The following is an 18,402-nucleotide window of genomic DNA, read 5'->3' as shown; positions in this document are numbered from 1 at the left end:
GGGGGTGAGGAAGAGAGCAGTGGTGGTGGTGGTGGCGGCGCTGGTTTTGAAACCGCTCGGAAGAAAATCATCCTATCCCCATGATGGAGCATGCCCCCTAAAGAGAGAAGACACGATGATGATGATGAAGAAGAAACACCCCCGGTGGAGAAAAGATATAAAGAGATGAAGAAACCTCAGTGGATTGAATTTTAATAAAGTTTATAGTTGAAAAAAAAAATAAAACGCTTGAGACTGTTTTCTTTTTTGTGCGTCTTTTATTTCTTATCCAGCTTGTGACAGTCTTTAAACATTTGTAAAAAGCAGACAGTGTGGTGACAGTCTTTACGACTCTTCATACAGCTTTGATATTTTTTCACAAAACGAGTCACCGTGTCATCATTTTTTAATGCCTCGTCTTCACCGCCGTACAAAGATAAAACATTTTCAAAAGTTAAACCACAGGCACTGTGACATAAATAATAAACACAATGCTGGCCGAAGGCTGTAGACAAGGTATGTTGCAGCTGTCTGCCGTGATATGACACTGTTTTGCACTGTTTTTCTAAAAATGTTAAAATGTCTTTAGGGTAGTATATAAAATCAGGAGGGAATCCAAAAGAGTCGAAAAAAGTCCCCGTTCCGTCTTCTTCCAGAGTAAGGTCCAGCCAATGTTCTCCGGGCATGTGTCCCGGATGTGTGTTCACAATCATGTAGGCGGGGAGTGTGAAAGATGACGTCAGTAAAGGCAACTGATCTGAGGCCCAAATCCCGCAGAAAACATTTCCCAGTAAACGATGCATGAGACTTTCCAGCTGGAGGTTATTCATTTTTGCGTCGGTTTGACTTTTAGTAGTAATCCACCAACACTTGTCACTTGGAGTTGATTTCCAAAATAGATTTGTAGCAAGCATAAACGATCAGGGTGGTGGTATGAGGTAACGGTACCCTGAATCTCATTTCCAGCCTTAAATTTCCATTGGAAACAGGGGATAAGGCGTTGGCGTTGAGGTTAAAGACAAACAGAGAGTAACCCTGCTCAAATTCTACCCTGTTGATGCTTAGAGGTAAATCTTTCAATTGTCTCCCTGTGGCGGTAAACATGTTGTAAAACTCTCTGACGGACACACCTCGGTTAAATTGAGTTTGAAAAGCGTTGCCCGGAATTTCTCTCCCGTCACGACACAGGGCCATGTATTCCACGTTGTTGTGGATAAAACCCGTGAAAGCGTCATGGTGCACCATAGCCAAAACAACGTATTTGAACATGGTCCCCAGAAATAGATTCTCTTGGTTACATATTTGAGAATTCTCCGGGATGGAATAAGTTTTCACGTTCACCCGGGCCAAAGGATAGAGAGCGTTTCCCTTTGCTAAGGTCTCAGCGTGTCCTAAACTTTTTTCACACACAGAGAGGCTCCCAGCACTTTTAAATGGTAGGTGGCGTCACTGGCGCACATGAGGCTGAAGGCGTCGCTGGCTCTGGTGAGCTTGACTCTCAAATCCACTGTGTTCAAAAGAAGCCTCTCGCTGAAAAATATGTCAGCATGCAGAGGTCCCAGCAGGTGGACCTCTTTGGACTCGGAGGTAAAAGCGGCCCTCTCGCACAGGCCTTTGCTGGGCCCGTTGGTGACAACCACCGAGTCCATAGCACCGGCCGTGTCTTTGTAGAATAACCCAGCGCTGAACTTACTTTTTAAGGCGTCTTCCGAGTAGTTTAGTAAGGTTTCTATCATGGCCCTGTATGAGTGAGTGGCGCTGGATTGCGATATCAATCTGTCTCCCAGAATAACTTTGCATTGACTTAAAATTGTATTCAAGGGGTAATTGATCAGGCTCATGCGTACCGTCCGCGTTGGTGATCTTTACCCTCAGGTTTAGCAAGGTGTCATTCAGATCCAGATATTTGTCACAGTCTCCTGGTATAAAAAACTCTATGGGGCCGCCGTCTGTAATCTCCGACAAAGGCAAAACCTCCATATAGAGTTTTTCATCGATAGACAGATGGGTCATGGGCGCTGAAAATAAATCCAGCTCCGCCATACTGCATTCACTCAATTTGTGGTGTAATAAGGCCATCCTTTATATAGATATTTATTTATTTTCCTAAAGAAATATATCTCCGGAGTGTGAGTTCCTCCCGTTAGGACGATTTCTTCTTGAAGCCTCCTTTGCGTTTTTTTACCCTCAGCCTTCCCGAAACAACACGCTCCCCAGGAGGTCTCTCCCTAGGTCTTCTGGCCATAACCATGATACATCCAGCGCCCTCTTGAGATCTGGGGGCTCTCTCGCCCACCGCCACCGCCGGATAATTTACCCACGGCATGGACGAATTTACCCTGCTTTTATATTCACGGGGTAAGGAGCCGTCTTCGATTCAAACTTGATCCATTCTCCAGGCTTTACACCTAGGATGTAAGCCACAGGTGGGAAAACAACGAAGATGAACCTTACCACCTGCCACGGGCCCTCTAAATCAATGTGTTGAGGTAAATCCACCTGGAAAACGGAGGCTGTATTATTTTTAAAGACATTGCAGCTGGCGTTGGAGGGAAGGGTGATGTAAAAACCCTCGCTATCCGTCCCATTCATGATTTTTGTACAAACGGTACGAGGGATAAAATGAAGTGCGTACACGGACGGCTCGCAGAATTTGTTTTATACATTTTTTAGATCGTCGGCTCTGATCCAACTGTTGAATTTTTCAGGCCAATTTTTCCATCGCACCAAGGGTTGCTTTTCACCCCCCACCACCCTCCTGGCTAAAATTTTCTCCACTCTATAGAGCTTATCCAGAGCTGTCTTTACTTTTTGCAACTCGACTTCGTAAAAAGTGCCCTCAATAGGTTCCTTGTCGTAGTCTTCGAGTTTATACACCGGCGGTAGACACGGTATGCATTCAGACACTGTAAATAGTTCGTCGGTAAAGCTCTGTTCGTGTTTTTTATCAAACTTTCCCCACAGTCGGGATATTCTCACTATTCTCACAAGTATTTGCGGGTGTTTTTAGCGGTAAAATACCTCCACATTCTAGTTTTCAGCGTACGGTTAAATCTTTCCACCACCAAAGTTTTCAGATTGCTGGCCGTGGCAAAATGTTTTACCTTGTGTTTCTTCATCAGCCTCTGGAAATTCTTGTGGAAATATTCTTTACCAGAGTCCGTTTGTAACTTTTCAGGGTTTAGGGTTAAAAACAGATTCAAAAGCTTTTGCAGTCTCCGAGGCACTTTTATTCTTTAAAACTTTCACGTAGGCCTTCTTGGAAAATACATCTATGACCGTCAAGAGATAACGATAACCATCGTTGTGCTCGGCCAAAGCCTACAAATCGCAGAGATCGGCCTGAAATTGAACCATCGGTCGTGGCACAAACACTCTATTCCTAGGAAAATTTACTTTGACCAGCTTATGCAGAGTATAAGCATCCTGCTCAGATAGAAATTCTTTAACTTTTTCCACATTTACTTTTTTACCCGTTTCATCTTGCAAGGCTCTGCAGAGTCTGTCCGCTCCTCCAAAGCTGCCCGGGTGAACCGGGTTATAATATGCTTTTTTCATGACGCTTTTCTCAGACATGTTAACACCCGCGCCTCTCCAGAGTTTATGGAAGAAAAAAAAAAAGAAAGAAAAAAAAATCAGCGAGACTCTACTTTTTTAAAACAACTTTTATTTTTCATAAAGCATCAGAAATACGTTGCAAATATATGATGGATCAACACACACACACACACATTATAATATTTAAACATCAAGGCTGTACAGGGCGGTCCTCATCACCGAGGCTCCAATGGTGGCTCTAATAACACAATGCAGCTTCAGCAATTCACTCAAGACTTGTGTAGGCACACTGTTTTCTACACGATTTATGACATCGACAATCAAAGCATATATCATAAATAGATGATCCACATTGTCATAATTCATCTCTCTGATCATTTCATCAAATGCTTCGGATAATGACCATTCATCTGTGAATTGCGAGGCAACTGTGATGAATAAACCCCACAAGGGTCCTGCATGACTTCGAACCGAGTCCAACCTCTTTCTCATTTCATCCACGATTATCATTTGTTGTGTTTTCAATCACCCCTTCTAAAATAAAGACTAACCGGCCAGTAGTCCAGTGACCCTCCAAATGCGCCATCAATTTTCCACAATAATCCCCCATTTCTTCAACTCTTCTCCGCCATTCCACAGGGTGAAGGCTTCTTCGATGCTTTTCAACTCCAGAGTGTTTCCTTTTTCAACCAGTTTATCGTACAGGTCGGCGATTTTCCCGTTCACGCGTCTTTTGAATTTCAGATCATTGAGAAAGGCTTCTGCCAGACCTTGTATCCTCTCACCCGACAAGTGGATAGAGCGATTTTTCAAGGCCGCAGCGATGGCGGGAACAAATTTATCCATCCAAAGTCTCTCCTTCACCTGCTCAAAGTACTTAAGGTAGAAGTAGTCCGGCGCATCCTCCAGACACTCGTGCTCCCTCTGACTGGGGTGGCCATTGATACAGCCGTATCAGATTTCCGAATGAAAAACGGAACAGTCTCCACTCTCTGTGGAGAGCCTTGGGTGCCGGAGTCTGAATCCGACACAAATACGTCACCCGCTTCTTCGGAGCTCCTCGTAATTTGTGATAACTCGATACAGGAGTCTCGCAGATCACCACGTTCGGGGCTGCAGACTCTGATCTCAAGTTGTTTTCAGCCATTTTTTTCTTACTCTCGCAAAAAACAATCCTCCACACTTTAAGTTTTTTTTTCCTTTCAGTGCAGCACACATCCAAACTCTTTGCCCGTCACCCTCTCTGCTCGTACCCGCCCCCCGTATGATCTGATTGGTTGTAACCTCAGGGGTGTGGACACACTAGGGGACTGGTTATGGATGGATCAGTGGGTGAAAACCTACCTCCTCTCCAGTCAACCCTGAGTAGAGAGAGAGAGAAACACTCTGTGTGAATATCTTCCTCTCCTTTCATTACAACAGAGGTTTGAACAACGGCCGAAAATTACAAAAGACCCTAGTAAGTAACCCCTTCACAGGGAGAAAACACAACTCTCAGATGCTTTAAAACCATTGTTTTGTACTCCCTCTTTGTAGAGAAACACTCTGTGAATATCATCCTTTTTTTAAATACATACTCAATCTGCTCCTTTCACTCTAGCAAAACACGTCCTCCCTCTTTGCCTGTCAACCTGGAAATGAATTTGCCTCCATTCTGCTCGGCCCCACCCTCAAATGATGTGATTGGTTGTGACCTCATTGCCAGGGGTGTGGAAAACACCAGGGGAGTGGTTATGAGCGGGAAACGCTTTCATTGGTCGCGACGGGAGGGGTCAAAAGTTCAACTAAGATCAAAGGACCTGTCAAGTTTGACGAGAAGGTGTACATATTACTCTCTGAGGACCCCAAGTGATGAACCCATGCAGCTCGGGAGAGCACATCTGTCCCCTGAAGAGAGGGTGAGGCGGCAGCTGGCTGGCGAGTGCATGTATTATGGAGCTAAGGGACATTTCATTGCCATCTGCCAAGTTCGACCAAAAGGGGCAGCCCATCAGTAAGGCAGGGGGTACTGATGAGTCAAGCCACCACTACCCCAGGCCCTAAATCATGTTTACAACTCTCGGCATCTCTTCGTTGTCAAACCGTCACCTAACCTCTCCTTGCTTTGTTGGATTCAGGGGCTGAGGATTTTATTTTTTTCTTCTTTTTGGCCTTGGCTGAGCAGACTAGGCCCTGGAAGAACCCCAGATGGCGGTGCCATTGGAGGGGTAACTGCTGGCTAAGGTAAGTCACTGCACGGGGCCTCTCACACTCAATCTCTCAGGAAACTATAAAATTTCATGTCCTGTCTGCCCCTTCTACACCCCTTATCCTTGGGCACCCTTGGTTGATCAAGGGTGCGGTAAGCGTGTTGCGTCATTTCCGGTCACTGGCGGTTGTGCTCTCTATTGTGCTTGTGTTGTTTCCACTGTTCTTCTGCTATTATTTCCTAATTCACTCGAGTAATCAGGCAGAAAATTATTTTCACACCAACACCAGGTTTTAGAAGTCAATATCTCCCCTTTCTCCAAAGTTTATAACCGTTTCTGTTCCTCCGCTAATCAAACTACCCGATTAGCAATGTCCTCTAGCTCTCTGTCTCCACTCTCTGTTCCTCCTTCTCCTCCTCCTCTCCTCTCCTGTTCTCTGTGCCTCATGTGTAGTTATTCTTCTGCCTCCTTTTATGATAGCACCTCTTGTCATAGATGTAGGATGATGGTAGAAATGGAGGCGAAGATTAATGAGTTAGAATCCCGGCTCTGCACTTTAGCTAGCCCAACTTATGCTAGTGTAGTTAGCCCCCCCCCCTGTAGCCGGTGCGGACCAACCTAGACGAGCTCATACGGCAGCTAAGATAGTTTCCTCCCCCCCAGTGGCTCCCGAGCAGCCGGGATCTAGTCAGGGCGGCTGGGTGACTGTCCGAGACAAGAGGCATAGTCGTAGGCAGCAGCCCCCGGTTCACCACCGACCAGTTCACGTTTCCAACAGGTTCTCCCCTCTCAGCGACACACCCGCTGAAAAGCCGACTCTAGTGATTGGTGATTCTATTCTGAGGAACGTGAAGTTAGCGACACCGGCGGCCATAGTGAAGTGTATCCCGGGGGCCAGAGCAGGCGACATCCAGTCTTATCTGAAACTGCTGGCTAAGGGTAAACGTAAATATGCTAATATTGTAGTTCACGTCGGCAGTAACGACACCCGACTTCGCCAGTCGGAAGTCACAAAAATGAATGTGGAATCGATGTGTACTTTTGCTAAAACGATGTCGGACACTGTAGTTTTCTCCGGCCCCCTCCCCAATCGGACCATTGATGACATGTACAGCCGCATGTCGTCATTTAACCGCTGGCTGTCGAGGTGGTGTCCCGAAAACAACGTGGGCTACATAGATAACTGGAAGTCTTTCTGGGGGAGACCTGGTCTAATTAGGAGAGATGGTGTCCATCCCACCGTGGACGGGGCCGCTCTCATTTCTAGAAATATGGCCGATTTTATTAGAAATCCAAAACCCTGACAATCCCGAGTCGAGACCAGGAGGCAGAGCCGCAGTTTAACACGCTCCTCTGCGCCTCAGTCAGAGCGGTCATCTGCCGAGAATAGAATAGAGTCTCTGTCTATGTTTAGGTCTATAGAAACTGTGTCTGTCCCCCGACGACCTAAATTTAGAAAAGTTAATAAACTCAAATTAAACAAAAGAGGAGCTAAAAACAAAAACCTAACTGTAATTAAAACAGCCACAAACTTAGTCTCAAATAACACTGCGATCAAATGTGGACTGTTGAACATTCGATCATTATCATCAAAATCTCTACTAGTTAACGATCTCATAGCTGATCACCATATTGATTTATTTTGTATAACTGAAACGTGGCTGCAGCAGGATGAGTATGTTAGCATTAATGAAGCTACACCCCCAACTCATGTTAACTTTCATATCCCTCGTACCACAGGTCGAGGAGGTGGGGTGGCTGCAATATTTCAGTCAAGCCTATTAATCAACCCCAGACCAAAATCTGGCTGCAGGTCTTTTGAAAGCCTCACTCTTAGTCTCTCCCACTTAGACTGGAAAGGTGAAAAACCAGTTCTGTTAGTTACAGTATACCGTCCACCTGGTCCGTACTCAGAATTCCTATCAGAGTTTTCTGAGTTTATATCAGAGTTAGTACTTAGTACAGATAAAATCATTATTCTGGGATATTTCAATATACATGTTGATGTAGAAAGCGACAGCCTTAGTTCTGGGTTTCTTTCCCTACTAGACTCAATTGGCTTTTCCCAGCATGTGAATGAACCCACTCACTTTTACAATCATATCCTTGATCTTGTTCTAACTTATGGCATTGAAATTGACAAGCTAACAATTCTTCCCCAAAATTCTCTCCTGTCTGACCATTACCTTATTACATTTGAGTTTACTTTAATGGGCTCCACAGCATTGAGGAATAAATTCAGCGATAGAAGATGTTTATCTGAAGCTGCTGTGGCTAAATTTAAAGAGAACATTTGGTCATCATTCCCAACAATGCCATATCTAAATCTAAATTTAAATGAGGATTTCTCCCATACGCAGGTTGATGACCTTGTGACTAGCACTATGGCCACACTGCGTTCGAATCTTGATAATGCTGCCCCTCTCAAAAAGAAAGTATTCAATCTGAGGAGGATGGCTCCCTGGTATAGTTACCAAATCTGTACCTTGAAGCAGACATCAAGGAAATTAGAAAGAAACTGGCGTTCCAGTAAGTCAGAAGAGTCTCACAGAGCCTGGAAAGACAGCCTAAAAACATATAAAAAAGCTCTCCGCAGTGCTAGAAGTTCATATTACTCAGCACTCATAGAAGAAAACAAGAACAACCCCAGGTTTCTCTTCAGCACTGTAGCCAGGCTGACAGAGAGCCATAGCTCAGTTGAACCAGTGATCCCCTGAGCTCTAAGCAGTAATGATTTTATTAGTTTTTTTTTTTCAGACAAAATTCTCACGATCAGAGAAAGAATTTATCAGCTCTTGCCTACGTTAGATAAAAATCCCCTTCTGAAGACGGCAACTGCTGAATCAGCTGCGGCGCCTCTTTTACATCTGGAATCATTCTCACCTCTAAATCTCTCAGAGCTAGCTTCTATAGTTTCATCATCCAGACCGTCAACCTGTCTATAGACCCAGTACCAACTAGCCTCTTTAAAGAGATCTTTTATGTAATTGAGCCGTTCATTCTAGATTTGGTTAATCTGACTTTATTTCTGGGTTATGTACCTCAGGCACTTAAGACTGCGGTCATCAAACCCCAGCTTAAAAAGCCTAATCTTGATCCAGATGTTTTGGCAAACTATAGACCCATATCGAACCTTCCATTTATTTCTAAAATCATTGAGAAAGCTGTAGCAAAACAACTACACGAGCATCTGGATGGGAACAGTTTGTTTGAAGAGTTTCAGTCAGGATTTAGAGCCAATCATAGCACAGAAACAGCGCTGGTTAAAGTCTCCAATGACATTCTAATGGCCTCAGACAATGGATCAGCCTCCATACTTCTCCTTCTAGATCTTAGTGCTGCATTCGACACCATAGATCATAATATTTTACTACAGAGACTGGAACATGAAATTGGAATTAAAGGAACTGCACTAAAGTGGTTCAAATCCTACTTATCAGATAGACATCAGTTTGTTCATGTAAACAACAGCTCCTCCTCATGTACTGTAGTCAGTCATGGAGTCCCGCAGGGTTCGGTACTTGGACCAATCCTCTTTACGCTTTATCTGCTTCCTCTAGGCAACATTATCAGGAAACACAGCATCAATTTCCACTGCTACGCAGACGATACTCAGCTGTACCTATCAATGAAGCCAAATGAAGTCAGTCAGATAGTCAGACTGCAGGCATGTCTTGAAGACATAAAAGTCTGGATGACTGGAAATTTTTTTCTTCTCAACTCTGACAAAACAGAAGTTATTGTACTCGGTCCTAAGCACATCAGAAAAATACTATCTAATCATCTCATCAGTTTGGACGGCATTACTTTGGCCTCCAGCTCCACTGTAAGAAACCTTGGAGAAATTTTTGACCAGGACATGTCCTTTGTCCCTCACATAAAACAAGTTAGTCGGGCAGCTTTCTTCCACCTGAGAAACATTAGGAAAATCAGAAACATCCTCTCTCAGGATGATGCAGAAAAACTAGTCCATGCATTTGTAACTTCTAGGCTGGACTACTGTAACTCATTACTATCTGCATGTCCAAACAAATCTCTAAAAGGCCTTCAATTAATTCAGAACGCTGCTGCACGAATATTAACAGGAACTAGGAAAAGAGATCACATCTCTCCCGTGTTAGCTGCTCTTCATTGGCTGCCAGTAAAATATAGAGTAGAATTCAAAATCCTTCTTTTAACGTATAAAGCTCTTAATGGCCAAGCTCCATCGTATCTCAGAGAGCTCATAGTTCCTTACTGTCCTAGCAGGCCACTCCGCTCTCTAGATGGAGGTTTACTTGTGGTTCCTAGAGTCTCCAAAAGTAAATCTGGAGGCAGATCGTTCAGTTATCAGGCTCCTCTTCTATGGAACCAACTCCAATCAGTCCGGGGGGCGGACTCTTTAGTAACTTTCAAGACCAGGCTTAAAACTTTCCTGTATGACAGAGCTTATAGTTAAAAAGTCCTCTACTCTTTAGGTATGCTGCTATAGGCCTAGGCTGCTGGGGGAAGGACTGAGCTTCTCTCTCTCTCTCTCTCTCTCTCTCTCTCTCTCGCTCTCTGTCTCTGTCTCTCCCTGTCACCCTCTCTCCCTCTTTCTCTCTAACTCCCTCCTTGCATGCGCTGATAAAAACCATCCTTCTTAAAAAAAAAAAAAAAAAAAAAAAAACAGTTTCACCCAGTTCTAAGCATTTATACTGCATTTACTAACCATGTTCTGCCAAAGTCTCTGTCTCTCCCAGTTCCTCTCCTCTCTCTCCCTGTCCTCATCCTGCAGGTGGTGACTCATCTCCATCCCATGTTCCTGCAACACCTGCTGGTCCCATATAGCATGAATTCTGTATTACAGCTCAACTCCATGAACTTCATGCAACAACATGTTCCTGCCTACACCCCCCCCCCCTCCAATGCCTGCCTGCCTGTCTCTCTCTCTCTCTCTCTCTCTCTCTCTCTCAACCCAACCGGTCGAGGCAGATGGCCGCCCCCCCTGAGCCTGGTTCTGCTCGAGGTTTCTGCCTCTTAAAGGAAGTTTTTCCTTGCCACTGTTGCCAAGTGCTTGCTCATCGGGGGATCTGTTGGGTCTCTTTAAATAAATTTATAAAGAGTTTGGTCTAGACCTGCTCTATATGTAAAGTGCCTTGATGTAACTTTGTTATGATTTGGCGCTATACAAATAACTCTGATTTGATTTGATTTGAAACACAACTCCCCCACATAGCCTGGAAGAATGGTAGGAGAGCTGGAGTTCCTTTTGCCTGCAGTCAGCCCAGTCCTTTGATAAGAGAAGCAGTGTTCCCAACCGCCCAGCACCAGAGTTGTCCGACCTCTCCCTGCTTTCCGAGGAGTATCTCGACCTACAACAGCTCTTCAGTAAGTCCAAGGCTCTCTCCTCACATTGTCCTTACAACTGCGCTATTTACCTCCTACCTGCCGCACCCCTTTCCTCCAGCCATCTCTATAACCTCTCCAAACCTGAGCAGGAAGCCATGGAGAATTACATTACCAATTCCCTGAAAGCAGGTATCATCCGTCCCTTGACTTCACTGTTGGGGGGGGCAGGTCTTTTCTTTGTGGAAAAGGAAAACTCCACCTTAAGACCCTGTATTGATTTTTGTGGTCTTAATCACGTTATGGTAAAGAAGAGCATCAGCAGTATGTCCGAGCTGTTCTCCAGAGGCTCCTGGAGAACAAACTCTTTGTCAAAGCAGAGAAGTGCATCTTCAACGCTAAGAAGGTCCACTTCCTGGTGTTCGTCATTGAGGAGGGCCAAGTAAGTTCAGACCCAGAGAAGGTGAAAGCAGTTGGAGCCTAGTTCCTGAACATAGGAACTAGACTCAAAGAAACACTCTGGAAACTGAATTCCAGTATTCTGAATAAAAACTCAGCTAAACACTTAAATGAAATGAGTTTTTAAAATTCAACAATAACCAACTGTGCTCTGGGATGCATGCAAGGCTATAATGAGAGGCAAATTAGTTGCTATGATATCCTTAAGAAATGTAAAAAACTGGATGAACTCCAAAACAAACTAAAAATACTAAAACAGCATAAAAATTTATTAAACTCAAATATAGAGATGAAAATTAAAAAAAAATTTAATATATGTGCAGGAAATTCAGAAAAATGTACACCAAACAAATACTATGAAAGAGGCAGTAAACACGCTCGACTTGCTTTTCAATAGCAAAAACAAGCAGATAATACAGTTTATTCCATAAAGGACCCTGCAACTCAACAAATACATCAAGACATTGACAATATAAAGTTATTTTAATAAAATCTTTATAAAAAACTATACACTCAACCACAGGTAGATAACGACAGCAAAATTTAATTTTATTTTTTTTTTTTGAAGCTGCCATAACAAGACTGAAAAATAAATCGCCAGGCCCTGATGGATACACAGCACAATGGTACAAAGCCCTAAGAGCTGTTGAAAAATGTATGTGTGTATATGTATATATTAGTATTTATTTATATTACTAATTAATAGAATTTGTGACCAGTAAACAGTTAAAAAAAAAAAAAAACTCAAGTAAAAAATTTTTTACTAATATAATAATTTTAGATGACAAATTAAATCTCTTCTAAAAAGTCTGATAACTTTTATTGTCCACAATAATTTTTGAAGTGTGGCATAAAGTATAGGTCAACTGAAATTGACTTTAGAGAATAACAAACACTTGCAAAATGTAATTGCATTTAATTAAAATAAAACCATGCACTAGGTCTCAAACCTTGATTACGTCCTACCCGTTACAACATAAATATCGAAAGCCTTACATTGTGTGGGGAGTGGCAATTAATTGTAGGCGAGATGAGGCCTCCCTGGTGTGTAGGCAGGTTAGTGGAGAGACAAAAGAAACCAAAACAGCCAAGAAGAATCCACCACCATGGCTCCTAATGATCAATCATCACAAAGTACTGATAACCATGTGGCACACTGAAGATAAGTTTCAGAAGAAAAGTGATGAGCCAGGAGAGTCTTTTTAATGCACAAGCTACTGAATGTCGATGAGCACTTTCTTTTACGTACCAGACAACAACTCTTGAGAAAGGCTAACCTAATTCACATTGATGGGAGTGTAGCAGGGGACATATATAACTAGTGTAGCTAGGATGACCAAGCAAAACATTATACAGGATACCTTTTTTATTTTCCTAATATAAAGGGATATTTTTCAGAAAGCTATAGGGATGATTGCTGTAAGAAAATTTCAACAACCTTGTCTCATCAAGGATTACACAAGTGTATTTGTTCCACTGTGATTCAAATCGCTGACCACTGTACCAACTGTGACCACTGGCCTTGAAGAATCCAGCAAACATATGGTACACTTAGGTCATCTGTTATTTTTACAATGTGTTGGGAAAACCAAAGACAATAAAAAAAATTACAATAGTTAAATGTATAGGATGTATGCTTCATGTTGGTCTGCACCATAAAGTGTGACGATTGGCCTCTTGGTTTGGAGGTTCAATTCACCTGCACATCCTGCTCTGTCCAGTGAGATGCTCCCAAGAAAGAAGTAGGAGTCTAGGGTCTTGAGAGTCAGCATTAAAAGTTCAGGATTTTGCGCGAGTGTGTGTGTGACAGGCAGGAATGTTATCAAGATACCTCAGTTGCAATACACCTGCCCTTCAGGGGGCTGAGAGAGCCTGTTATTCTCTTTCATCATCATGTGGTGTCTCAGCTCCTGAAGCACCAGCCTGATGTTGTAGGAGTTTTTCCACCTGGACAATGCTGGCACCGCCTTAATCTCCACCTTAAGGATACAATGGGAGAATGTCAAAGGAAGAAGTGGGCGGCCTTTTTTATGATGGCCCCCATAAGAAAGTTATTGTTCAACCTATGATAATGTGCAGGATGTGGCACATCAGTAAGTATATATATGCATCTGATATGTTGCTTCGGCCCTAACTGACCCACACCATTGTGTGACTGTCATTGTCTTCTCCATCTGTGAATTAACTACAGCAATCCCTTCCTGATACTCTCCTGTTGCATTACATGAGTATAATCAAATTAACTGGATAGCAACTCATACTGCACTTTCCAGCTTTCCTGCATTTGTTAATTTAACATTTTCCTCTGTAAAAAGTGTTCTGAACCTTGAAACTTCTGAAACTACCCATTTTTATGTATAAATACATCTTAAAATATTATCTGCTTGTCAACATTAAAAATTAACAATTTGAATTCATGCATGCCTTATTGAAAAAAAAAATCTTTGAAGTATTCCCAGAATAGGTTGGAAAATGTAGTGGTAACGAATGAGTTACCCATTTTATGACATATTCATGAAGGACATTTATTCCAACAAAATTACTGACTTTTTCTTGCTCCTGTATATTGTAACTATCATTCTCAATCCACAATATACTCAAACAACAATTAAAATGATTAAACCCAGAATGTTGATCCAGCAGGCAAAAGTGAATATGTGACAGAGCGTGCATACACACCACACCATTTGAATTGTGCACACCACTCAGGTTGATCTTGTTCACAAAGCGGACAAGAGGGGGGTGTTCTGGGTATCTGGGTCCACACTCTATTTTCAAACTATATATCCGGCCTTCATAGACAGTCTGCAAGTAAAGAGATGAGTCATATGTTAACTGAAAAAGTGGAGTTGATTCTCTAGTGTCCGTAACGTTCGTATATAACCCATGTTTCATGACTTTGGATCAAAGACCAACCGACTGACCACACGCCCGCGCATACTAAATAAGTAAAGTAAGTAAAATAAGAATTGAACACGTCACCATTTTTCCCCATCTGACCAGACTATATTCTCCCAGTATTTCACAGGCTTGTCTAAAGATTGTGCAGCAAACTTTAAATGAACTTCAACATGTTTTTTCTTCAGCAATGGAGTCTTACGTGGTGAGCGTGCATACAGGCCATGGCTGTTGAGTGTGTTACTTATTGTTTTCTTTAAAACAATCATACCTGCCAATTCCAGGTCTTTCTGAAGCTCTCTGAAGTGCTCACTAGAACATTCAGATGTTTGGAAACAATAAGGTCGCAAAGGTCTTGAAAGAGTTCTTTGCTTTTACCCATCATTAGATGTTTCTTTTGTGACACCTTGGCAATGACACACCTTTTTATAGGCCATCAGTTGTGACTGAACCAGCTGATATTAATTTGCACTGACAAGGGGCAGGATTGCTTTCTGATGAATGATTGATTTCAGCTGGTGGCTTTTGGTGCCTTTTTGCACCTCCACTTCATGTGTTCAATACTTTTTTCCTATGACATTCCATGTTATTAATCATAACTTAATTAATGGACATTTAAAGTTTGATTTCTTTGCATGTGTGGGTTGCACAGGTTCTTACCGACATCTGGTGAATATTTCATGTCAGTAGCACCTTTAGAAATATATATACTGAGAAAAATGGTGAAGTATTCAATACTTATTTTGCCTGCTAAATAACTGTTTGCGAAATTTGTACATAACTTTTTAAAATTTACTGTAAAACAGAAACACACGTTCTCTCATGCTTTTGTGTGATTTTAAGTCCAATGTGTACGGTACATCAAGATTACAAAAGACAACCGTAAAGTCACATACAGTGACATCAAACAAGGCTAGGTAAAAAGTTTTGAAGGTGAGATATAAAAGGTAAAATCAAAAGTAGTCAAAAACGGCCAAATACCCAGGACCCCAGACAGTTAAGCTCTTAGGGTACTTACCTTGGTGGGGCCAATAATCATGCCATTCCAGTGAGTTAGTGTCATATCGTCATCATCTGCAAGACCCCAGCTCACTGTACCATCTCCACCTCCCTTCTGACCTTCCTCCAATTCCTCTAGCAGCCGAAAGCTGCGAGGAACTACAACACCTATAAACACACACGTTAATGGGAAATTCAGTTTCTTTAAAAATCATACTCACCATTTCAATACTGCCCTTAATGTCCATTATTGACAAGTTACTTACCAAAAGTCAGACTAACATAAAAAAGTGGCAGTGAAAGACCATTATGAAATATAATCTGTTCTTCATCTAAATCAAGCATATTATCAAAACATATTATGTGGAAGCTAATACTAGATATAAACAATTACAATCGTTCATGTCTCATATTAATTACACCATTACAAATCTGACTTCTACCCAGTCCCAGGAAGGCAGTACTCAGTCCTCAACCTGCGAGGCCAGATATGAACTGATAGGAGGCTGCATCAAATTCAAATTCAAAATGTTAGTTTTAAAGGTATTATTGCATGTAATTTCGGTAGTAAATATCACACCACAAGTTACATGTGGTTAGTTTAAACTTAACTACGATGTCACAGGATGTGTGTTTGGCTGTCAAGGAAATTGCATCCACAGGTAACTTCACAGTAGTCTGTGTTGGTGCCTGTCAGCATCCTCCTTTCTCTTTGTAAAGAAGTGTGTGAAGTTCTGCCTCTCGGGGACTAATAAAGGATTATCTTAATTTATAAGGTATCTATTTAAGAGGCATGTTTGCATGAGATTGAGATGGTTAATTTTCTCATGTGTTGTACACCAGCAGATGCAACGTTCAGTCACGTTGTTTTCAAGCTTCGTAAGAATCCTTACGCAATGCAATTGTTGAGCTACTTTTGAACATTTCTCCGGGAATGCGACTACATTGTTGTGCAGGGCTGTGCCACCAGCCCATTAACATTACCTAAAGAAATGACTTATTTCACCAATCAAGCAAGCCCGGGCGTCCCTAACGTTGCGAACACAATAGCCCGTGCTAGGACAAATTTAAACTCTAATAAGAATTTCAACATACCGTAGTTTATACTCTGATGAGCAATTTACACGGTGAAACATCGAGGTTGATGTCGAGTACTGATCGAAGGCTTTGGGGTAGCTTCACTAACCAGCAAGCTAGTAAGCATCATTAATGCCAACATTTTCGTTCAACTGCAAACCAGACATGTGGGCTAAAATTTCTACGCAGTTAAGATGCTGAGGTGGAAAATCTAGCAAGCTAAAGAAATGGTACTCTTAGTACGGTCTGCTAAATCTCCATACCTGAGCAGGCGGCTGCCATCTTTATTTCGCTACTTACGGAAGCGTGAGCCTATCCCCCAAAACGACTCCGGCTCCGCTCCGGCACGGCGACGGAGCCGATCCGTTTCGATTCTAGTCAATGTGTGTGCTTCCACCGGCTGCGGCTCCGCTGCGTCAAGACTCCGGAACAGCTCCGGCATCCGGCAAAATTAGAAGTCTGCGTTTGTGTGTCGGAGGGCAGCCGTATTTTCAAAATAAAATACCCCGTGTTCACGGCTGATGTATTTCACATCTTGACGACGTCAGCAAAACCAAGATTTCAGAATGCCAAAGTCCATCTCGATTTGCGCCCTGGTTTTGCCATGTGCATGGTTGTAGGCCTGCTGTGGTGGGGTTTGGGGGTCCTCAAGGGGAGTCAAGAGAAATAACTCAGAGGTAGCCTTTGTCTCCCAGCAGCATACCAGAGAATTCACCTGATATATTTGATATAATTATAAACACTCATAATGTCCAATGTTCTTACAAATAAAATGTGTGGCTTATCTTGTGAGGGTCTGTTGACAAGGCTGTCAGCATCACAGATCACCTGAAAGGATAAAATGGAACCTATGAAGGTAATTCAATGCACAGAATTAATGTATGTAGGTCACAGTAACCACAAATCACTCTGACCTGAACATGGATGCTGTGGAAGGATTTCCTGTTGATGTAATCTCCATCATGTTCCCCTAAGGGGTGTTTGATATTGTTATGAATTAAAGTCACTCCACCAATGACTTTAGGGAAAGTGTGATTATCCAACTCTGACTGATAAAAATTTGAAATTAATGGTTACAAGTTGAAATTACTTGCAATCCCCTCCTTCTGTGGGTCTTCTGTGGCCATTATCATTACCATAGAAATATAACACTAGGCTTGACAGTAAAAAAAAAAAACAAACAAACACATAAATGAATATAAAAAAACTGTTGCAAATACAAAACAGCCAGCAGACTTCAATGAAATGACCAAATATCCATAATATTTTAATGCAGCACAATTAAAATGATGCAACATATTTAGAAATACCATGGAAATGCTGTAAAACACATTCATTTTTCACAGGATTGACAGCAGAACTACCAGATGAACTTTAACCTAGTCGTTAGCCTGAGTTGGAGCAAGCTATCTGCAGAGAATAAATCACCATAGTATCTTGCCCGGGATAAATTTAACCTACTTTTATATCAAGTCAAATCTGATTTATTTGTATAGTGCTAAATCATAACAAAGTTACATCAAGGCACTTTACATTTTGAGCAGGTCTAGACCAAACTCTTTGTAAAATTATTTAAAGAGACTCAACAGATCCCCCAATGAGCAAGCACTTGGCGACAGTGGCAAGGAAAAACGCATGGGGGAGGGTGTAGTGTAGGGTGAGAGTGAGAGCAGGAGAGGGGGATTTTCAAAACAGGTATAGGCAGGAACATGATGCTGCATGAAGTTCATGAAGATGAGCTGTAGTATGGAATTCATGAAATATGGGACCAGCAGGCGTTGCAGGAACATGGGATGGAGATGAGTCACCACCTGCAGGATGAGGACAGGGAGAGAGAGGAGAGGAACTGGGAGAGACAGAGACTTTAGGAGAACATGGTTAGTAAATGCAGTACACATGCTTACAACCGACCTGAGGCTAAATTCAGCCAGGATAA

At 42.4% G+C, this 18,402-nt stretch overlaps 1 protein-coding gene across 2 annotated transcripts; it reads right to left on the bottom strand.

Moving 5' to 3' along the window:
- Positions 1-11,749: 11,749 nt before the first annotated feature.
- Positions 11,750-16,854, bottom strand: LOC115043370 (ubiquitin-conjugating enzyme E2 variant 2-like). Of its 2 annotated transcripts, none has more exons than XM_029501773.1 (4): positions 16,730-16,854; positions 15,409-15,557; positions 14,172-14,297; positions 11,750-13,471 (listed from the first exon to the last, which is right to left on the bottom strand). In XM_029501773.1, exons 1-4 carry the CDS (start codon positions 16,746-16,748, stop codon positions 13,325-13,327), a joined length of 441 nt encoding a protein of 146 aa, XP_029357633.1. In that variant the 5' UTR covers positions 16,749-16,854; the 3' UTR covers positions 11,750-13,324. The 2 variants fall into 2 exon arrangements, with proteins under 2 accessions (XP_029357633.1, XP_029357634.1); XM_029501774.1 differs by lacking the exon at positions 16,730-16,854 and adding an exon at positions 16,485-16,721.
- Positions 16,855-18,402: the final 1,548 nt, after the last annotated feature.

This window comes from Echeneis naucrates, chromosome 5 (assembly GCF_900963305.1).
Source record: "Echeneis naucrates chromosome 5, fEcheNa1.1, whole genome shotgun sequence".
NCBI classification, from domain to species: Eukaryota; Metazoa; Chordata; class Actinopteri; order Carangiformes; family Echeneidae; genus Echeneis; species Echeneis naucrates.
Note: the sequence above shows the minus strand (reverse complement) of the source record. Positions and strands in the feature narration are given on the sequence as shown.